Source organism: Dipteris shenzhenensis, chromosome 12 (genome assembly GCF_047967505.1).
Source record: "Dipteris shenzhenensis isolate YYH24624 ecotype China chromosome 12, Dip_SZ_1.0, whole genome shotgun sequence".
NCBI classification, from domain to species: Eukaryota; Viridiplantae; Streptophyta; class Polypodiopsida; order Gleicheniales; family Dipteridaceae; genus Dipteris; species Dipteris shenzhenensis.
The window spans coordinates 50,805,686-50,828,742 of NC_141607.1; the positions used below are offsets into that span (position 1 = coordinate 50,805,686).

At 46.0% G+C, this 23,057-nt stretch overlaps 1 protein-coding gene across 2 annotated transcripts in view; it reads right to left on the minus strand.

Annotated features, from left to right (window-relative positions):
• The window catches only part of LOC147896354 (uncharacterized), a 55,282-nt gene that overhangs the window by 23,346 nt on the left and 8,879 nt on the right, over positions 1-23,057 (minus strand). For both annotated transcript variants that reach the window (XM_087382401.1, XM_087382400.1), the window contains exon 6: positions 11,277-11,334. In XM_087382401.1, the coding sequence (XP_087238527.1) occupies positions 11,277-11,334 (58 nt within the window). The remainder of the gene's footprint in view (positions 1-11,276; positions 11,335-23,057) is intronic.

Genomic DNA, 23,057 nt, shown 5'->3' on the forward strand with positions numbered 1-23,057 from the left:
CATGGCAGAGGTAGCAGCAACATAAGCTGTAGGCATCAAGCTGGAATAACCCATGACAAAGTGTGCTTGTTAACACCGAGGCATAGCCTCGCTCTCTATCACGTACTGTACATCTGCCATCCTCAAGATGACCTTATAACCTCTTTAAAAGAAAGAAGAGATGGAAAGTAAATTCTTCTTGATCCCTAGGACATTAAGACATCCTCAATGCGAAGATCTGAACCATCCACAGCTGTGAGTGAAAGCTCTCCGATCCCTTTAACCCCATAAGAAGAATCGTTGGCGCATGAGACTTTCTTGCCAATAGGTGCACTCAATAACTTGTCAAACAATGCCCTACATGAAGTGATATGGCAAGAGGCGTTGCTATCAAAATACCATGTTTCAGTTGTCTCGTTGACACTGAAAGTGCGTGTTTCCCAAGAGGTAACATAGCTGCAAGTAAAAAATGCCCAATCATGCTCAACATACACAAAAACTAAGATAGTAAAAAAACCGAGCTACCCACACAAGGCAAAGCTCTTTGCTGGTCACCCACACAGGGAAGCTCTTTGCTGGTCACCCACACAGGGCAAGACCATGAACATAAGATGCCACCACATAGGGCAAGACAAAGTACTGTGTGACCTCAAAATGCCCACTCATCATCCACTCTCGAATCTTCATCTTCCACTGCGAGCGCTGCAAATTCTTCAGTAGGAGGGGAATCAATATCTGTGCCTGCTTTGTCTTTCTTGTTCTGTAAATCAAATGCTTTCTTATAACAATGTTTCCCATCGTGGCCTTCTTTATCACAATATGAACATTCACCATCTCCTTCCCTTTATTGCTGACCTTCTTCCCAGTGTGCTTTCTGTCTTTACTTTTGACAACATAGGCTGGCTCTCCGATAGATGAAGACACGTTCATCCTCACTCATCAAAAGTGTGACTAGGTCGATGAACTCAAGGTCTTCTGAGCTGACACCAAATATCTGCACCAACTATGGATATCGTTGTGAAATAGCAAACAACAAGATAGCCTTCGTGTCCTCCTCATCAATCTTACAGCCTAAAGCACTCAATTGATTCATCAGTGATTTAGTCTATTCAAGCATGTTCCTAAACTTTTAGTCTCACCCATCTAAAAACAGAACAATTCCTGCTTTAAGAAAGATTTCGAATGTTTCATCTTTGTTCCAAAGAGACTCTCTAATATGGTCCAGTTATCAGATGGATCTTGGACACGTCCAAATGATGAAAGTAATCTGGCACGAGTGCCTTACCTAGGATTCCAATGGCCTTCTCATTCCTTTGTATCCAGAGGGCGACTTTGTCTGGCTCATTATCTTTTGGCTTTTTGTTGGTACCTGAGACGACTCCCCATAGACCTTTGTGCATCAGATTAGCCAACTGTCATGCAACATAATTTCTGCCATTGAACTGAATAGCAGAAAAATCTGACTTGTCTTTCTTCCAGGTTTCCATAAGAACTTGCAAACTCCGCACACTTACGACAATTCACAGGCCACTAGATGAACGCTCCGCTTTGATATCAATTGTTGGCAAATTGAAGAGATATGCTCATGATATATGCTCATAATTCAATATGCATGTGCTCGTAACACCAAAAACAGAGAGGACATATGAAGGCTCACGAGTTTAAAACTGCATAAAATATCGACAGCTTGCATGGAATATCCTTACACATAAAGTTGCAACAGGATTGCAAGAATAAGGAAGCTTTATTGAAATCTTTTTCGAGACTCAGAACCTTCTCATGGACACTCAGCTCAAGCCGACCAGCCTTGTTGCGGAGTACAAATTAGACTCAACTACAAACCCTACGACATAGACTCATCTAAACAACCTAGGACTCAAACTATGCACAAGCGTAGCTGCAACAAATGCTACCAACTCTCATCAGAAACAAGATAGGCTGGACAAACAAAGAGAGAGCCTTCTCCATTCTGTTCTCTTGTAGAAAGTTCCCAAACCGCCTCACGACTCCACACGTGACACTCAAGCTGTGATTGGTCCGTTTGTTTGCATGATGCCACGTAGTATCTTCTCGTAGCTCCAAGAGCCAGATTGACTCAAGACATTACACCCCCCAATAACCTTAGTCACCCACGTCCACATAAAATGACACCAAGAACTAAAAGACCTCCAAAAATCATTTCCAACACTCGTCAACTCCATTGGTGATATATACTAGTTTTGGTCCCAAATCCTTGACTGTGGGTTGAACCATACAACCAAAATCCACTCCCACCCTTACTTCATCGTGCAATGGGTCAGCTCCTATCTTCACCCATCATCCGTTTACGTCCTTGAGAGGAATTGGGTTTTTGGTTCAAGACAGAGGTCATTTTCAGTTTGGTTTATACCTTGTTGAGCCAACCATTGGCTAATTTTTGAGAAAGAATTTTGAGATTGTAATACATATCCTAGCTCGGAACTTTTTTTGTAGATTTGAGGTGCATCCTCAAGCCAAGTGTTGCTTTGGAAGTGATTTCGATTGATTGATCAAAGTGTTCAGAGCGCGTGAACTTGGTTGAGTTTCTTTGTCTCTTTTGTTTGCTCAGATGGCGCAACAAAATCTGAGTGATGTCTTTCAGATGCTTTCCCGGGAGGATAGGTTGGGATGGCCCCAATTGTCCTCTCTGGAGTTTCATGGTGAGGAATCTTTTGTTTGCCAAGAATTCATGGGACTATGTCACAGGTGATGAAGCCCATCCCGATCAAATTGCGTCAGGCAATCCTCCATAGGAAGAGGGGGTCGCGGTGGTGGTGCATGGGGCGGGCAACAAGGGCAACAACAAGTTGCTACAGGTGGTCAAGCGCCAATGCAAGCACCTATAGCTGTTACTCTTGAGAAGAGGTGGGATACTCATGATACCCAAGCGTTATCATTGATTTCAATTAATCTAAAGAGACTCATAATTCCTCGGGTCTTGCTGGCATCCAAAATCAGCTTGGGATATTTTGTATCAAGCTCGCAATGAGGCTAGACTTTCATTTTATGCAAGGAGCTTGATGGCATGCATATGAACGAACGAGACTCCATGCAGGAACATGTCACTCGAATTCAAGACTTGCTTGAGCAACTCTTGAATATTGATAAAGTTATTCCAGATGCACAACTTGTATCCACTACCTTGAATTCCATACCGGAATCATTTCTTTTTTTCACACGTTGTTCAATCTTTCTATGAGGGGAAATCCACGTCTTATAGAGTTACAGTTGGTAGCACTCTTATTGCAAGAGGAGCAAATAGGAAAGAGTATTGCATCACATTCTTGTAGTGGGGAGAAAGTGTCTTCAGCCAAAGATAAGGGCAAAAAGAAATATCCACCTAAACATTACCACAATCATGGTTCTCGCAGTACTTTTGGTTCTTGTAGTGCTTCTGGATATGTAGGTGGGAAGGATAAAAAGGATGCTGCAAAGCCTTTAAGAAAGGTAAATGACATTATTGTAAGAAGCAAGGTCATCACATCAGTGAGTGCCCATAGAGGCTTGCAAAGAAAAGGAAAAAGGAATATGGTATGGCTGTTTTAAGTTCAGCGCTCAATACAGGGACAAATGATACATTTCTTAGAATGGAAACCAAATCCCTCCTCAGCTCATTGGGTGGATTGTTGGAAATGATCTTTGGAGGTCTTTTAGTTCTTGGTGTCATTTTCTGTGGACTTTGGTGACTACGGTTATGGTGGGGTGTCATGTCTTGAGCTGATCTGGCTCTAGGAGCTACGAGAAGATACTACGTGGCATCATGCAAACAAACAAACCTATCACAGCTTGAGTGTGACGTGTGGAGTCGTGAGGCGGTCTGGGATCTTTCTACAAGAGAACGCGATGGAGGAGGGACGAGAATCCAAGTTGTATCAGCTTCATTCTCCTCTGCGAGCCAGTTGTAAAAGAGTATTCCATTGCAATATAGACCTTTGGGGGGGGCAGCCTTATTTTAATGTGGTGCCTGCTCTCTCTCTCTCTCTCTCTCTCTCTCTCTCTCTCTCTCTCTCTCTTCTTCATGCGAGCACCTCAGCTAGTTTTATGCCCTCCCCGCCATCAGAAACCCCTGGCGCCACCACCACCTTATCACACACAGGCAGATTGCCACACTCTAGTGGTGTGATTTTGGACCGAGCCATCGCCATATCCAGGTCACGGAGGCCCAGGCCCCCAAGACCCCGTGCCCGGCACCCATATCTTCATCAGATCCGTGCCATCATTGCCAAACACCGGAAACGTGTGGCACCGAGTTATGAGATCCTAGAGCTGCCCATGATTGGGATTTTTGACATAAGAAGAGTGCAACCTTTTTATTGATTAGCTTTCTGCCTATGCTGATCAATTGGTACTTTTAGTAAATACTTGCTTGGTATTTCACTAGTTTTGGGTCACTTGCAGTCCCTCTGACTGTAAGTACCTTTAGTAGCAAGCAGCCTTCAGCTTATTTATTTTGTTGTTCTCTTTGATGAGACAACACTAGCAGATGTATCAACTGTTTTAGTCTCATAGGCCGTTTGGCCTTTCAGAGACGTTAATCTCTCTCTCTCTCTCTCTCTCTCTCTCTCTCTCTCTCTCTCTCTCTCTCTCTGTGTCCATACAACCTCTCCCGTAGCCTCTCCGTCCATCTGTACAGCCTCTCCCGGAGCTCTCCGTCCGTACAGCCTCTCCTCGTATAGTCCCCTCTCCCCGTACCTTTGGCCTTTGTCGTCCGTACCACAGCTCGGAGTCGTACATCTGTACCTCCCCCCGTCAACACCTCTCCATACCTCCAGTCCGTACCTAGTCCTAGTTCTCCCTAACCCCGAGTCGGGCTAAACCCCCAACCCAACCCGGGGGTTAGGTTTAGCTAGGGGGTTCAACATACAACCAATTATGGACTGGCCTACCCTCTCCTCCAAGTCCCCCTCAACTCCCTCAACTCTTTCAACATCCATCAAGACTCGGTACTCTACAGTTGCAACCATGACACCCTCTCCATATGCACGGAATTACCAACAAGAAGGCTCAAAACAACCCATCCTCGGGCAACAAGATCAGATTTTTTATCTACAGCAGGGAGTGAGAGGGCTGCGATTGGAGCTGGCAGAAGTAAAGGTCCGACTTCACATTCTAGAAGGGCTAGATAAGCAAGCAGTAAATGATGAGGCTGTAAAATCTTATAAGGATTCCCCCCCTACCCCGCAGCTAAGTCTCTACAGTCAAAGATCTTGTTCATACTGAAGTACAAACTGCTAAAAAGGAAGTGATTGTGGAAGTGAACAACAAAGCAAGTAAGTCTGATATTCAAGCTATTCAAGCAGAGACTAAGGAACACGAAGCTAGATGTGATAATGCGCTGAAGATTAGAATAGGGGGACTCCCAGAAGATTGGTACAAAGAGGACACATATAGTGAAATATTGACAAAGATCAAAGCAAGCTTGCCCAACATTGAAAGGGTGAATGATGATGAGCAGGATGATGACGACTCCAGGCCAGCTTCTATTTTGCACTATAGAGGTCGTGCAATCCTTACACTAAAGTCAAAAGATATGCGGGTCAAGCTTCTTCGACAATCTTACAAGCTAAAGGGCATCAAAGTATGGATAGCAGAGGAGCTTACACAAGCTCAACTCAAGATTAAGGCAACTAAACTAGCTACAGTCAGGGCTGCCAGAAAGGATGGAAAATGGGCCATTTACTGTGAAGGCGTAGCATTAACCAGAGAGTTTAAATCAAAACCAAAAGACTCTCAGTCTTAAACTGATGTATGGTTGTTTACTCTATATCATGTAGGTACTCTAAAAATAATATGGGTTGCTTTTTGCACTCCTTGGGAGCTGCCATGTGCCCTCCCTAAAGCAAAAGTACTAGAGGGTTTCTTGCTGTCCCATAGACCTTTTGGTCTCCACTGGATGTTAATAGACTCTCTCTCTCTCTCTCTCTCTCTCTCTCTCTCTCCGGCTCCTCTACCCGCTGCGCTGCCTGGCTGCGCACCCTCTCTCTCTCTCTCTCTCTCTCTCTCTCTCTCTCTCCGGCTCCTCTACCCGCTGCGCTGCCTGGCTGCACACCCTCCTGCAGCCCCGCCCCTCCGCCTTGCTGCACCTTCCACCTGCAGCCCGCCTCTGACTACCTCCTCTCCCTCCAGCTCACTCCAGCCTACGGCCTCCCCGCTCTGCCCCTTCGCCATTTCGCTCCAGCCCACAGCCCCCTCCCTATGCTACCTCCTCGCCCTACCCCTTCGCCATTCAGCTCCAGCCCACAGCCCCCCCCCCCCCCCCCCCACGCTGCAGCTCTACTCTACCCTGCTCCCTCCGCCTCAACCTACAGCCCCGTCCGTCGACCTCTCTCATAGCCTCTCACTTCCCCTTCTTTTTCAGCCCCCGGGACTGGGCGTGCCCGCCCTTCCTAGCAATGCAATTTCTCCCTCCTTTCAGGCAGGCATTTCTCGGGCCCTCTACAGGTCCCCGGGTGGGACAGCAATGCCCCTGATAGTCCCACCATCTCTTTCACGCACAACAATATGTTGAACTACTTTGACAAGCCTACGTGTGAGATATCCAGCATCTGATGTTCGGCCCGATGGAAACGAGGACATTTCTTCGATATGTTGTCTTCGTTTCCTTCGATATGTTGTCCTCGTTCCTCCGATATGCTGTCTTTGCGCTTGTATACCCAATCTATGCAATGTAGGTGCTCAATTCAACGATACAGGATGACCTACGGATGAAGATCATCGCGCAAGCCCAATGGTTTGGTGAGAGATGAGGCCGAGCCGGCTCACATACTCGGCTATCTGCCCTGAGTGGTAAGAAGTAATGAAGGAGGGGGTGATTCCCTTCCCGTGTGCTGTTTCTGATCGGCCTTTCGCTTTCCCGTTGATTAACCAATTCAATAGTCAGCAGGATTGGCTTTACCCTTGGTTGACCGACCCAATAGTAAGGGGTTGGTGAAGGGTTCCGACCTTCCGGCACCTTGAAGATGCCTTCGCTGGACGGACACATCCTGCCTTCGGCTTCATGAAGCCAAGAGGGCTTCACCATTGGGGGGGGGGGGGCGCTCATGCTCCCGCTTCTGCTCCTGCACCGAACACGGGATTAGCCAAAAAGAATGGGGAAAGGTGGCAAAGATACGGATAAAGCAGCCAAGAAAGACGACATCAAAACAAAGAAATAAACACAATTGAAACTCGAGGATGTGAACACACGCTACAACCGAAGTGGACTCGGAGTTGATAGCAAAGCGAAGGCAGGATCCACCTCAGCCTCAGCCTCAGCCTCAGTTTCAGCTTCCGTCTCAGCTATATCCTCAGCCTCAGCCTCAGCCTCAGCCCCAGCTTCAGCTTCAGCTTCAGTTTCAGCTTCCATCTCAGCTATATCCTCATCCTCAGCCTCAGCCTCAGCCTCAGCTTCAGCGCCAGCCTCAGTGTCAGCTTTAGTGTCAGCCTCCGTTTCAGTTTCAGCTCCACTTCCATCCACAGCCTCCACATCTGCAGCTACAGCTACTGACAGTGATATACCCATACCCATGACATCGTTTGCTCCATCCTACCCTGGGATAGAGGGGTTGTCACTGACATCATCTCTTCCATCTCTCCCTTCGTCTCCCACTACAGTTTTCTCACCGATTATGACACCTACTTTGGAGAAGTCATACACTGTTCCACACTACGCCTCGACCTTTCTCTCCCCTCTGCCTCTCAATCAGCCCACGTTCCCACACCCTGCTAGGATCTCCTCATCCATGCCACTGTCATCTCCATACCGCACTCATCTCACCCAGTCATCACCTAACCTCCAATCTCATCGTCACACTTTCATGCCACAGTCTTTTTAGTTCCCACTAGGGCACGGACAAGCTGACCCATCAGAGGCTTGGGAGTCCGAGAGCGCGAGATGGAGTTGTCACGCTTCGCACAGGAGCAGACATGCTTCACCTAGGGACAAGCGCGCCTCATACAGGAGCAGGCTCAGGCTATCCGAGACCAAGCTGACCTTATTTAGGGACTCAGACATGAGATCTCACAGCTCCGATAGGATGTCACTGCTATACGCACAGTCCCAAGGAGCACCCCAATTGTGGAGGCACAAATTGCGAGCATGCAATCTGTCATCGAGGAGATGTCCAAATGGGTCGACCTAGCCAAACGGGAACCTGCAAGGGTAACCGTTTCGGCTATCCTCTTGGAGCAGCAGCAGAGAGCCAGTAAGGCTCTCAACATCAGAGTACGTGGGATCCCACGCACTGAGGCTACACTGATGGCAGATGCGACGGCCTTCGTGGCCACTACTCTGGGGGCGACTGAGCACAGGATTGAGAGAGCATGGCGGGTGGGGAGGGACCCAAACCGAGAGCAGCCCTTGATCATACAATTCCACGACGCCCAGGCACGACTTTCGCCTTTACGTCGTAGGTCAGTCTTACGAGACCAGCCAGCGATTTCCATGGATGAGGACCTCACTCCACTACAAGTTGAGGAGAGGCGCTTCCTGTTGCAACAGCGGGATCACACCCACAAGGAGGGGAAGTGGGCAGTAGTACGAGATGGACGACTCCTTACAGGCCCCCGTCGGGCATCCACCTCTCCTCCCACATAGGGAGGCGGGGTCTATGAGACTCAGATATCCAAGACCCTATCCTGCACCAGTCAAGCAATAATTGACTAAAGTAGCAACAGTCATAGAGACAAAACCCTAGGATGGACCCTGACTAGGGTCAAAAAGATGTGTGGTGACTAACTCAACCACAAACTCAACCTCTAACTGAGGTTAGGGGTAAAAAACCTTAACAAAGGGAACAAGTACCCCTACTCCCTTATTACATAAAGAGTCCACGCACGACACGGAGAGTGACCAGAGCACGCACGATTGATGTACGACCATCTCCGCTCTCCTTAGAGGAATTGCCCGAGACGAGGCCTCACTCTTAATATAGCTCTTTGGATACAAAGGTCGAGGAGACAACGCCCTCCACCACAGCAGGAGACAACCCGACAAAAGCAAATCCGGGATATTTTTGCAGCCCACATGAGAGCCACCACGATGCCGAGTTTTGGCTACTAAGTCTCAGCTTCTCACTTTATCATATAGCTTAGCATAGCATAGCACTCAGCAAGGGCCCTAGCCCCCCCTTTGCTTCAGCCCCTTGTGGCTTGTATGACTTTCTTTCCCTTTGTTGTACTTTGTCCCATAGGCTTGTGAATCCTCCCGAGGACCTCTCTCTCTCTCTCTCTCTCTCTTTGCCTCAGCACTTGATATGGAGGTTAGCCGCTATGCAGAGATGTAGGGACTCAAAGCAGAGGGGCAGGCAGGTTTTCGACGTGATCATGGGACCATGGACCACATACTTACACTCATGAGTGTCATAGAGGAGGCCAGGGCACGGAGGCATAGGGTCTATTGCTGTTTTGTGGATTTTCGCAAAGCTTTTGATACAGTACCACAGACACGTCTTATTAGGCGGTTAAAGAAGCTGGCCTATGGCCAAGAGATAGTCTAGGCTGTTATGGCACTATACGAGAGGGTTTCCGATAGAATTCGAGAGAGATCATGAGCACCATTGGGGACAAACAAGGCTGCCCACTTTCGACAACCTTGTTTGGCCTTTATATAGATCAGCTTGAGTCTTTTATGAGGACCCTAGGAGGAGCTAGTTGCTCCGTCCGCTGAGGGGCTCCAGAGACACCTAGATGCACTACTGGGATTTTGTGAGTCCCATGACTTGAAGGTCAACCTGGGTAAAATCAAGGTTATGATCTTCAACACCTCCAGAGCAACTGCACGCCGAGAGTAGTTTACTTTTGACAGGTCACCAGTTGACATTGTCTCATCATACACAAAACTGGGGGTTCTATTTTCTGGCCCTATCTTCACGATTAGACCGGCGATGCAGGCCCACCTGAGTAGAGGATACGCCTCCCTTGCCCCGACTAGAGAGACAGTGCTTCCATTCGCATTTCCAGAATCCACGAACCAAGGTTCTCCTTTTCAACTCCTTGGTTCGACCTATGGGCATGTATGGCAGCCCTTGCTAGGGCCAGACCTATCTGATAAAGAGTGGACTTGACTGGAGAGATTACAGGTTCTTGCAGTTAGATGCGACATTCCAAACTATCACTTATCTATACCGCGTGCGAGATTATGGCTCCTGCACTGCACGGCATCGCAAACTACCATGGTTGGCGCTAGCCTCTTCCATGGCATTAGTAGCTCAGGGTAGGAGGGCACGACGGACTACTCCTCTAGACAGCAGATAGCGATCTATCACGGACTTCTTGCCTACACGGCCCAGCCCGTCACTAGGCATACCTTGACGTTTCATGCCATATGTGTGTTGCATTGTATTGTATGGTATCAGATCATATTACATCTGGTATGATGATGATGACGATATGTATGATGATGGCATTGACTATGTCTACAAAGTTTTCAAGCATGGGTTAGGATGCTCGCTTAGTAGCTCCACCCTTTTGCTCATTGTACCAGGTTTTCTATCAGTCTCATAGACCAATCGGTCTTTAGTAGACTTTAATAATCTCTCTCTCTCTCTCTCTCTCGATACACACACACACGCACGCACCTCTTCATAAGACTATACATGTAGAACAAGCAAAAGAACAAAGTAATAAGGGAGCTTGTAAGCACTTTAGAAAAATTATGAGTAAATGAGAAAAAAACCAGAATAATCACTTAGTAAGCAAAGCTATGCTTATGTTCTTATCAATACCCAAGCATAAGCTGCCAGCTGGGTTTGGAAAGATTTTGGAATCTCTTCTAATGTTCATGATATGCTTTTGACTTAACCTTCTGCTCAGCATATTGCAGCCTTTAAGGCTGAATATTTTGAGGGCAATCAGAGGGACTCTAGCTTAACAGATCCATAAACTCCAAGATGACTTAGGTAAGCCTCATAACCCAACCAGAGCTACTCGCACCCTTAAATACATGATTTAGGAGACAATAGACAGCATCACTACTTGGCCCACTTGGGTGGCTAATTGCAATTTGATGATGGGTGGTTAGCCAAACTTGCAAGTACATTATATTGAAGAGTGACTTCAACTTTTCGTGCAATGCCATTCGCTTTTCTTTGTGATTACGGACATTTTAAAGAAAATTTGATTTCCACTCAATTATGAACAATTGCACTTTTTGAAGCATTAATGCTCAATCCCTACTTACATTGACAAATTGAAAAGTAAAATATATGTAAAAAAGCCAAGAACCAAGTCAAAAAACCTCAAAGTCAAACTTTGCATTTTAATAAGATTTAAGGAGAATCAAGAAGAGGAACATTCAATACCTGAAGAGGATCTTGGACAATATCGTTGATGAGGAAAAGATTTGCATTATCCCCTGACCTGACATCATTGGAATGGAGTTCATATCAAGATGAATTGGGCGTGTATATGCAGCATCTTTTTTGTTAAATAATGTGGTTATATAAGTTCTATGGGAAGCAATCGCCAACTTCTCAAACTAGTCATCCTAATTTTATACATAATCACACACAACCGTGCAAGTTTGTCGCTTTTGAGCAAGCAAATGCATTAGCAACTCATATTAGTGACTTTTAAGCATCTGGATTGATATGAAAATCATACAATTAAAAAATTATTCGAATGCTTCATGTACTTACATAAAAGAAGGGGCCAATGATAAATATCATTGCAAAATAGAGAATTCAATGTGACATAACAGACGTACACATGAGAACCTCAATTCAATGAGAGTCACAACTATCAAAAATCTCAAGGGCAGCAAACACAATAACAATAGCATGGCAATTGTCATCTTCATTATTCAATAGAATATGCTCTCATACTTGCTTATAGCAACAACAACCACAACTGTCATACATCTTTCATCACACATTGATACGTCTTTCATGCCGGATATGTATGTGTATATATTCGCATATCAGCCCTCACTCTCATCTCCACCTCCGTCCTTATCTTCTCTACTTCATGTATACAAGCCCCATATAAGGACAATGGGGCTTGACACTTGCACAAGGTCAAGGTTTGGGCTGCCACTTACACAATAACAATAGCATGGCAATTGTCATCTTCATCATTCAATAGAATATGCTCTCATACTTGCTTATAGCAACAACAACCACAACTGTCATACATCTTTCATCACACATTGATACGTCTTTCATGCCGGATATGTATGTGTATATATTCGCATATCAGCCCTCACTCTCATCTCCACCTCCGTCCTTATCTTCTCTACTTCATGTATACAAGCCCCATATAAGGACAATGGGGCTTGACACTTGCACAAGGTCAAGGTTTGGGCTGCCACATAAGTGGCTCGTCATTGGGCATGTGTTGACTGTGACAAGGGCAGTAAAAAGTCTGCCACACGGGCAGATCTAGAATCAAGCGTTGTGAGATTAGAGGGAGCAGAATGCAAGAGTGAGAGCAAGAGTGAGCAAAACGTCTGAATAGAAGAGTAGTGAAAGTACAAAAGAGTGTGAGGTTTTGTCTTAAGTGACAAAACCTTATCCTATCCGACAGGCACACATAACCATGTCATCAGCCATCACTGCTAAAAAGATAGCGGACATAGAATTAGAGTAATCATTGAACCAAAAAGTGTTAGAAAAATTACATATGTCATGTGTCAAAAATACATGTGGCAGAAAGACATATGGCAGAAATTCATGTGGCTGAAACATATGTGGCTAAAATCCATGTGGTTGAGATAGATATTGCTGAACATACATGTGGTGAAAATTCATGTGGCTGAAATATAAATGGCAGAAAGTACATTTGCCCTAAGTTCATGTGGTTGAAAATACACATGCTAAATTTACATAATGTGGAAATTCATGTGCCTGAAATTCTGACAGATTAGGGTAATCATTGAACCAAAAAGTATTAGACAAATTACACATGGCATGTGGCATAAACACATATTGTCAAAATTCATGTGGTTCAAATATATATGGATGAACATACATGTGGTGAAAATTCAAGTGGCTGAAACATAAAAATGGCAGAAAGTACATGTGCTTTAAGTTCATGTGGCTGAACATACACATGCTAAAAACACATAATGCAGTCATGTGTTGACACAGATCATATTGATCTCCTCTGCATGCAACTTCTCTCTGACATAATGATAATGAGCCTCAATGTGCTTCATGCGAGCATGAAACACAAGATTCTTTGCCACTGCTATAGCACTCTAACTATCAATGAGAATTGGAGGAGGACCCTCCAATAAGAGATGAAGATCAGCAAACAAACGACGCAGCCAAACACATTCAACTGTCACTGTGAAAGCTGCTCTGTACTCAGCTTCACATGAGGAAGTAGCTACTGTAGATTGTTTCTTGCTCAGCCAAGAAATGCAAGCTTTGCCCAAAAAGAAACAATTACCACTTGTGGACTCCCTGGTATCATAGTCTCCAATCCAATCTGAATCACTGTAAGCATGCATCTGCAAGTCACCCCCCCTAGGAAACATCAAGCCATAAGACTTTGTGCCTTGCAAATAACGGAAGATGCGTTTTACAGCCTGCCAATGTGTTGTCTTTGGGCTGTGCATATACCTGCTCACCTGAGATACTGCATACTAAATATCGGGCCTTGTATTGCACAAATAAATGAGGCATCCACCAGCCTGGCTGTAAAGTGTGGCATCCACTGATTCACCTGCATCATACATAGTAAGCTTCAGCCCCGGCTCCATGGGAGTAGCTATAGGCTTACAATCTTGCATGTTGAACCTATCCAAGAGCTTTTGCACATACTTGGATTGAGACATAACGATGCCACGCTTGTCTTGTATGAACTAGATCCCCAAATAGAAATTTAACATGCCCAAATCTGTCATGTCAAATTCAGCTTTCAACTCAGCTTTGAAATCTACAATTATTTCCTCATTTGACCCTGTAAGCAGCATGTCATCTACATAAAGAATGATCACCAAAATATTCCCCCCATCCTTCTTGATGTCGAGGGTACTTTCCGTAGGACTATTGTGTAACCCCTTACTTGCCAAGAAGGCATCAATCTTGGCATACCATGCACGTGGGGCTTGTTTCATCCCATATAAAGATTTATTCAACTTGCAAACTTGAAGTGCATTGCCAGAAAGTTCAAATCCAGGAGGTTGTTTCACATAAACCTCTTCCTGCAAGTCCCCATTAACGAAAGCTGTTTTTATCTCCAACTGATGGATATTCCAAACAAAATTTGCAACCATGGCAATAACTGACCTTATGCTGGTCATCCGAGATGTAGGAGCAAAAGTCTCCTCATAATCTATGCCCTTTTTCTTAGCATAGCCTTTGGCAACCAGGTTTGCTTTGTAAGCCCCAATTATGCAATAATTTGCAATGCAAAACCAAAAGCCCCAAATTTTGGGGTGAGATTGAACTAAAATTGGGACAAATCCACAAAAAGCCCCAAATCTTGCAAAATGCCCAATTCACTGAATGTGCTCATATCTGCTCCGCCAAACAATGGCTCCTTGCAAAATGTACTTGTGCGCCAAGGAAATGCACAGTAGCAATGTGCATTTATAAACGCCACTTGCTGGCTGTACGGACAAAAACAATACGATAATGTACTGTATACAACGCTGCAATGGTACAAAAATCCGTACCGTGTACAAACTATTGGCATCACACGTGCGAAGTACAGATGTACGGCTCTCTGACAGTACGACTGTAGGTGCACTGACAGTACGAATGTACGATGCGAAGTACGACGCTGTACGGTGCGAAGTTTGTATGAGCGGGGTACAGATGTCAGAGATTGTACAGTCACCTGCAGCAAGTGAACTGTACAGAACAACTACCCCAAGTGTGCTTGTACGCGTACGGTAGTTTCGTACAGTCATATGGACTGTACGGACAAACTGCTGGAGAATGGTACGGATGACGAGCTCCAACTGCAGCTGTATGGACTACTTCGAACTATACGGGATGCTCGCACAAAGTACTGACAAAAAGCTGCAAGGTGCATGTACTGTTGTACGGACGAGTTGAAGCTACTTGTACGGTGCACTGCTGGTACGAATTCCGGGCTTGGACAAGGGATAGAAGGAAGCAGAGGCAAGTCCGAGAGGTGCTGCTCTGATACCAAATGTGAGATTAGAGGGAGCAGAATGCAAGAGTGAGCAAAACGTCTGAATAAAAGAGTAGTGAAACTACAAGAGAGTGTGAGGTTTTGTCTAAGTGACAAAACCTTATCCTATCCACTAACCGTAGTTAGGGATCTAACTATGGTTAGGGGGAAAAGCCTCCATGAGGGAAAAGTGCCCCTAACCTACTTATTATTCTAGCAAGCGTGACCTCCACTTGGGCAGAACAATCACTGCTATGTGGGCAGCACAATCACTGCCATATACGAGGCAACAGGTCTAGAGTAGATATGACTGCCACTTAGATAGCAAAGGAGATCCAGCCATGTGAGCTAGAAGGCTCAACAATTGGCAGACCTAGAGGGGCTTATGAGGGATGGAGAGCTCAGGAAGAAAGTCAAACAGGGGCCGACATTGCCAATATTGGGTCAGGTCAAGAAAGGGCCAGGTCATCCTTATATGCAAGTTATCAGCAAGCAAAGCGTGCAACGGGCTTACATTACTCACTACTTGAGCGTGGACTTATTATTAGGCATATAAGCATCAATGCTAACACGGGAAAGAAAGAAAGAGAAAAAGAAAAAAAAAATTCAGCTCCTCCAAGTATATCAAAAGAAGAAACTCACACATGCATTTGAGCCAGCTCCAGGACATAGCGGGGTGGAGGAGGAGGCACACGACATGAGGAGTGACCAGAGCACGCACGATTGAGGTCCGATCCGTCTCAGCTCTCTTCACAGGAGACCACCAGAGATGAGGCGTCACTCTTGACATAGCCCATCGGCGAGGAGACCACGTCCTCCGTCACAGTGAGATACGGCTCGACAAGCGCAAATGCCACCACGGCACCGAGTTTTGGATTTTGAGCTTTCAGATTTTAGTTTTAAGCTTTTGAGTTAGCTTAGCATAGCACTCCGCAAGAACCATACCGGGCCCTTTGCTTCAGCCCACAAAGGCTTACATGTTGATGTGCTCGGTCCACCTCAAGCTCCTGCAAGTGTGTTCCCCTCCTGCTACTCTCTGATCTATCGCAATGTGTCGTCGCATCTCAATCAGATAGAGCCCAATGCAAACCTGATCATGGAAGTGGATCAATCATGAGAATGGACCAAAGCCGTGCCCCTCATCAAAGAAACAGTGGTATCGTCCCCAGATCTGATAGTAGGCTGAGCAGACACATAATAAATGCTCCTCTGTCTCGACCTCCCCTAGCGTGCATAACCTGTAGATCCGTTGCTCCCTGGGTATGCCTGCAGCTCTCCTTGCCTCAATCCTCGGCTGATGGGACGAGACCCGCATCTATCCAATGGCAATCCTCAGTGCATCATGCATGTGAGAATCCTCTATCCTCCAGGTATTGGGGTCTGATGAGGAGTCCATCCTCCGACAATCTCAAGATAGAACTAGATCTTGGTGGGGAACTCCTAGTGCCCCCCAAGTCCAAGACATATGGAGTTGGAGGAGATCTAACCATATGATACGATTAATCTCATCTTGTGGGATCAGCTCGGGTGGTTCATCTAGACTGTATTAGAAGAGGCAGTGCTGGTCCATCTGAATACCGATATTGGCAAACCATGTGGATAGATGTGCATACCATAATGTACTAAGCCCGCTCTCTGCTAACCATCTAGATGACTCGAGTGCCAATCTCAGTAGTCTCTAGTGGGTTAAGGCCCAAACTCTCTAGAGGAATGTCATTGTCTGAAAAATGGCATCAACCTGTAGAGGTGTCATGGCGAACTCTGCCTATACTATTTGATGGGGGTACTCCGAATCATCCTAGACCCCATAATTACCTGTAGCCACTCAAATCTCCTCCACTCTGTCGTCGAGAGATCACTCCCCTAAAAAGGTGTTGCATACATGGCAGTCGGCCTCACTAGGGTGTCGAAAAGCCAACCTTTCGTCGGTGGCTCCTAAAAGTGCACCTAAAAGCACTACCTCTCTAGTCGGACTAAGGCCCCCTATCTTCGTGTGACTTGGCTCCATGGATCATCATGAAAAATGTCCCTATGAAGACTGCCCCCAAATATGTGTAAGACTGCACTATCTCCACTGATTCACCTCAGTAAGTGAAGCTATGATGGTGGAGTATTGCATGTGAGGTGTTGAAAATCATAACCTTGGCCTTCCCAAGGTTAACTGTCAAGTGTCTCTCTCTGCAAAATGCCTCTAGGACCTCCAATGTCTATACAGTCCCTCTACCAAAGATAATATGAGGACTATGTCATCCGCGTATAGCCATATCTGTATCATCAAATCATCCAACAGTGATCCCTCGCCTCCTAAGTAGTTAATAAAGGATGTGAACTCATCAATGTAGAGCCCAAAGAGAGTCGATGAAAGAGGGCATCCCTGTTTCTCTCTGATTGTGCTCTCAGAGAAATCATGACGTCTGGAATCTGCATCTCCTAAAGTCTATTGATCATACGAGAGCGTGGGACAGTGTTGAAGGCCTTCCGAAAGTCCACAAAGCAAGCGTATCTTTATGGGTACTCGACTTCGCCTTGTTAGCCCACATGGTAAAGATGTGGTCTAGGGTGGAGTACTATCCTTCCTATCCTAGAGCCCGCTGCCCATGTGCCTCCGTGTAGCCGTTGATCTCCCTCTCTAGTAAAGACCCGTAAATCGTGGCCAAAGTGTGGCCAATCATAAGAGTGCAATAGTTCCCAGTATCCATGGGATCCCCTACTTTGTGTGGTGGTAGTACTCCAAGGGGGTGGGAAGCTGTAGCATACAAAGTGGTTGAACATCTGTGCTAAAATCGGAGCCAGGACCTCCTGCCCATGCGCGAATACTCAGTCCGTAGCCCCTCATGATCCTAGGCTCACCAGTTATGGAGCTGACGGAGTGCAGCTTGTACATTATATGTGCAGTGAACAAGTGACAAGTAGTGGGCCTCGACATAGAGGACATATCAGGTGGTGCCTACATTGGGACATCATAGAGTAAGCTCACATATGTGTGCCAGACATCTGGATCTATGATGGATATAAGCGGCTTCCCCTCATATAGAAGCCACCATCCAACAGTGGTATCTCTCCCTTGAAAAGATTGGATCACCTCATCCATCTTGTGTGCGAGGAAAGCCCGCCTCTTACAATGTGTCACACACACACACACAGACACACAGTTGTATTAACGTCTTCAAGTGGCCTCACGGGCCTATGAGACAAAGTACAATCAGCAAAATAACTCATACAAGCCACCATGGGCTGAAGCAAAGGGCTCGCTAAGGCCCTTGCTTAGTGCTAAGCTAAGTTAATGATCTCAAAAACCCCAAAACTCAAAGGCACAATCTATGGAACTCTCAAGAGTCTCTAGTAGGTAGTGCAAAAGATCCAAGGACATATCCATGAGTTGTGGTATCTCTCCGATAGGAAGAAAAGATGTCACATATCTGGTCGAGCTATCTCCCATTGTGGTGGGGGGCATGGCCTCTGGGATCTCTATATACGATGGGCAACATCAAGGGTGACACCCAAGTTGGCCAGTCTCCTCTGAGTAGAGTAGCGATGGGCTGGACCTCTATCGTGCGTGCTCTAGTCATCCTATGTGGCGACCTCTCCGCTGCTCTATGTCATCTCTGCTTGTTGACCCAAGCTGCCCTCGTGTCGGCTATCTCCTCATCCTCTACTCCGATGTGTCCCGGAGCTGACTCAAAGGCATAAAACTCAGTGGCGTGCCTCTGTGCCTCATCAGTGTCCTGTGGTACTGTCTCATCCTACTGTCCAATCTCATGTAACAGGGTCTCCCTGGGTCGCCACATCTCCATCAGAAAGAGGCCAACACACATCTGATCGTGGAAATGGATTAATCGGATGACTGGACCAAATCCGCGCCCCTCTTGGTAGAAGCAATGGTAGCGTCCTCGGATCTCATAGTAAGCAGGGCAAATGCATAGGAAGTGCCCCTCTGTCTCCACTACTAACAATGTGCATAACCTGCAAATCCGCTACTCTCTAGGTGTGCCTACACCCCTCCCTGCCTCAATCCTTAGCTGGTGAGACGAGACTCGCATCTTCCCTATGGCAATCATCAGCACATGGGTAACTCGCCTGTCCTCCAGATACTAGAGCCTGAGGATCAGTCCATCATCTGATACTCTCGGGGGGGGGGAGACAGAGAGAGAGAGAGAGAGAGAGAGAGAGAGAGAGAGAGAGAGAAGAAAGTTTATTATCAATCTTTGGAAGACCAAAGGGTCTATAAGACTAAAAAAGACCTGATATAATGAGTTGAGGGGTGGAGCCTCTAAAAAGGCATCAACACCCATGATGAACATAAGAGAACCATGATCATAGCGAAATGATACATAAAGAGAGAGAGAAAGAAAGTTTATTATAGTCTACAAAAGACCAATGGGTCTATGAGACTGGTAGAAAACCTAATATAACAAAGAAGAAAGGGTGGGGCTACTAAACAAGCACCATCACCCATGCTGAATGCTAAGCCCTAAGTAGTACATTGTCATATCATCAACAATGATGTCAGTGATGGAACGTTGGCGAATGTTTGTGGGCGCTGTCCATCTCGGTCTCCTGGCGGTGGCTCTCCGCCTAACCAAGGCTACTATAACACCAGTGGGTCGTGTCGCAAGTCTGAACAAGGAAGGGAGATCACCCAATGTTATTTGTGTGCCCGTCCGCTGTCAAGTGTGGCATGCCTCAAGCTCCGAGCCCCTACTATGTTTGCTATCGATGACTATGTGGCCCATACGATCTGAATGGAAGAACTCCGTGATCCTAATATGAGAAGAGTCGGGCAGTGTATCCGAGGCCTATCTCTGTATCCTGACTAAGTGCTCTCTATGTCCAATCAGGTGTAACTATAAAAGATCCCCTTAGATGACCTAGTTCACCTCATGATAGGTGAGCAAGATGAAGGGGGCCTCAACAATGTACTAGAAGGAGATAATCTATCTATACGGAGCCCCAGGCTCTCAAACCATCTGCATGTACGTGCATACAACACCTATGGTCACCCTCTAGCGCTAGTGCCATGGAGTAGGATAAAGCCAACCAAGGAAGCTTATGTCGCCATGTGATGCAAGACCCATATTGTCTAAAGCGGTAGAGATATGTAATAACCTGAAACGTTGCGTCGAGCTGTAGTGGGGATGCTTCAAAGTCAGCCAAGGCTATCTGATGTACTGCAAATCATCCATGAAAGCATGAGAATCTGAAGCCTCTCAACTCGAGCCCAATCTGTCTCTGACAGGTATGGCCCCAACAAGGGCTGCCATACATACATACTGGTCGGACCAAAGAGTCAAAGAGAAGAGTCTTGGTCCAAGGGTCTTGGAAGTGAGTGAAAGCACTGCCGCTCAAGTCTAGCCAGAGCGGCATATCACTTGCTCAATCGGGCCTGCAAAGCTGGTTGCATCGTGAAGATCGGGCCGAAGAAAAGGATCCCCAAGTATGTGTAGGATTGCAACCACCTCTGTCGGAACCCATCCAAGGTGAAATGCTCTCTGTGCATGGCTGCCTAGGACGTGTTGAAGATCAAGGCCTTGGTTTTACCGAGGTTGACCTTCAAGTCATGTATCTCACAAAAAGTATGAAGCGCATCCAAGTGTTTCTAGAAATCCTCTGCTGAAGAAGAGAGTAAGACCACGTCATCTACGTACAAAAGAATCTGGAGCAAAGATCCAGCTAGAGAGCAACCAGCCCCTCCTAGGGTCCCAATAAAGATCTGAAGCTCTTCCATGTAGAGGCCGAACAAGGTTGGTGGTAACAGACAACTTATGATACAAGCTTAAGCTAATTCAATTGACTCGTCTCTATTCTAGTTCTAACTCAGATCACGGGCGATGGCATATCGATTGTTCCACCCAACCATACTCTCATGGATCGCAGTTCTACAACAGATACGTATACTCTTTTTTCCCCATGCATATCCACAAGACCCACAACTCCCTAGATGGTTCCCCCTTGCCACATGTCATCATTTTAGCCTTTTCACTTGGTGCACCATTTACCCCTCTCTTGGGGCACATTAAAACCATTTGCCCCTTGGCATTGTTGCACATTTAGGTGCACCTAGGCCTTAGCACTCAGAACCACCTAGTCAATGCCATTTCACCCTCACCTAGGACCTTGGCAGTTACTTCTCTTGACCATTTCATTTACGCACATTAAATATTACCAAAGTCGGTCATCTAAGAGAAAATGCCCACCGATCTTTCCGAGGTCATGCTATCTCGGCTAGAGCATAACATTCCTTCCCTCTTCAAGCATCAACGTCCTCGATGATGAAATCTGGGAACACTCTCCGTAACTGGTATACGGATTCCCAGGTAGCTTCCGATAGAGGCTGACCATGCCATGCAACCAACACCGTGGGTATCTTCCGATTTCGTATTTGCATTGTTCCTCGGTCCAGGATTCTTGTTGGTTTGCGTCTTGCATTATCCTCTACCTCCTGAAACAAAACCACACCTTCGATTAGTGAGTCACCAATATGCAAAAATTTCTTTAAACGAGAAACATGAAACACTGGGTGCACCTTACACCCCGGTGGTAATTCTAATTTATAGGCTACCTTGCCTATTCATTTCAGAATTAACCACGGCCCACAGTATCGAGGTGATACCTTAGCACACTCTCCTAAAGTCAACGACTTCGAGTGCGAAGGAACTCTAAGAAAAACTTTCTCCTTCCTTAAATACTCTTATAGACCGGTTTTCATCCGCATACACCTTGGCTCTATCCATAGCCTGGCGGATATTAGCTCTCGCAAGTGCTAGCATCTCCCGCATCTGAACCACAAAGTTCGCGGCACTAGGCACTTTCTGAGGTACTCCAACTATATTTGGATTGGTTGATCTATAACCATAGTTCAGCTCAAACAGACTGAACCCTGTAGAGGAATGTTTTCTATCATTGTAGGCAAACTCCAACAATGGCAACCACTTGTCCCACGTATGTTGCCTCAATGACACATATGCCCTCAGCATATCCTCTAAAGTCTGGTTGACTCTCTCCGTCTGACCCTCCGTCTCAGGATGATCCCCACTACTCATTCCCAACTCAGTCCTTAGTGTCTCAAATACCGCTGTCCAAAAATGACCGGTAAATCTGACATCTCTGTCTGACACTATGGATCTAGGCAATCCATGCAGACGAAATATATGTCTAATAACAAATCCGCCACTTGCGGAGCACTAACAGACTCTCTAGTCGGAATGAAGTGAGCCATCTTGGTTAGACGATCAACCACCACAAGGATAGAATCATACCCTCCTTGTGTCGTAGGCAGCCCTACAATAAAGTCCATGGAAATGCTCTCCCACTTACTTAGTGGTATTTCCAAGGGCTGTAAAAGTCCGGGTGGCTTCACCCGCTCGGCCTTACTTACCTGACACGAGAAACACCGTGTCACATATTCATGAATATGCTTTTTCATCTTTGGCCAAAAGAAATCTCGCTTCACGAGATCATATGTCCTCTCGACTCCTGGATGTCCCGCACATGGGCTATCATGGCACTGTCGAATGACTCTCTGCCTGAGATCATTCTGACTAGGTACTACAACCTTGCCATTTCTTTCTAGCATACCATCCCTTATGGTATATCTTGCATATGTTTGGCCTTTTCTGGATGCCAGGTCATCCTTTTCATTTTCCCCGGGTTTTAACACATGAGCATTAGGCCATAAGCTCTGGACAAACTCGTTCACTTTTTGAGTTTCTCTTATCTCGGTCATTAGAGCACTCTCTAATACCGTGAAACTCAGGTTATGCATAATGCGAGACAACGCATCAGCAACCTTATTGTCTTTTCCTCTTCGGTACCGAATCGTTAAATTAAACTCCTGCATGAGCTCTGCCCACCTAGCTTGGCGGCCCCTCAAGTCAGGCTGTTTACTAAAATGTTTCAGAGTATCATGATCTACATCCACATAAAACTCTGAACCATACAAATAATGCCTCCATGTTTTCAAAGCATGGATAACTGCATACAACTCTAATTCATGAGTT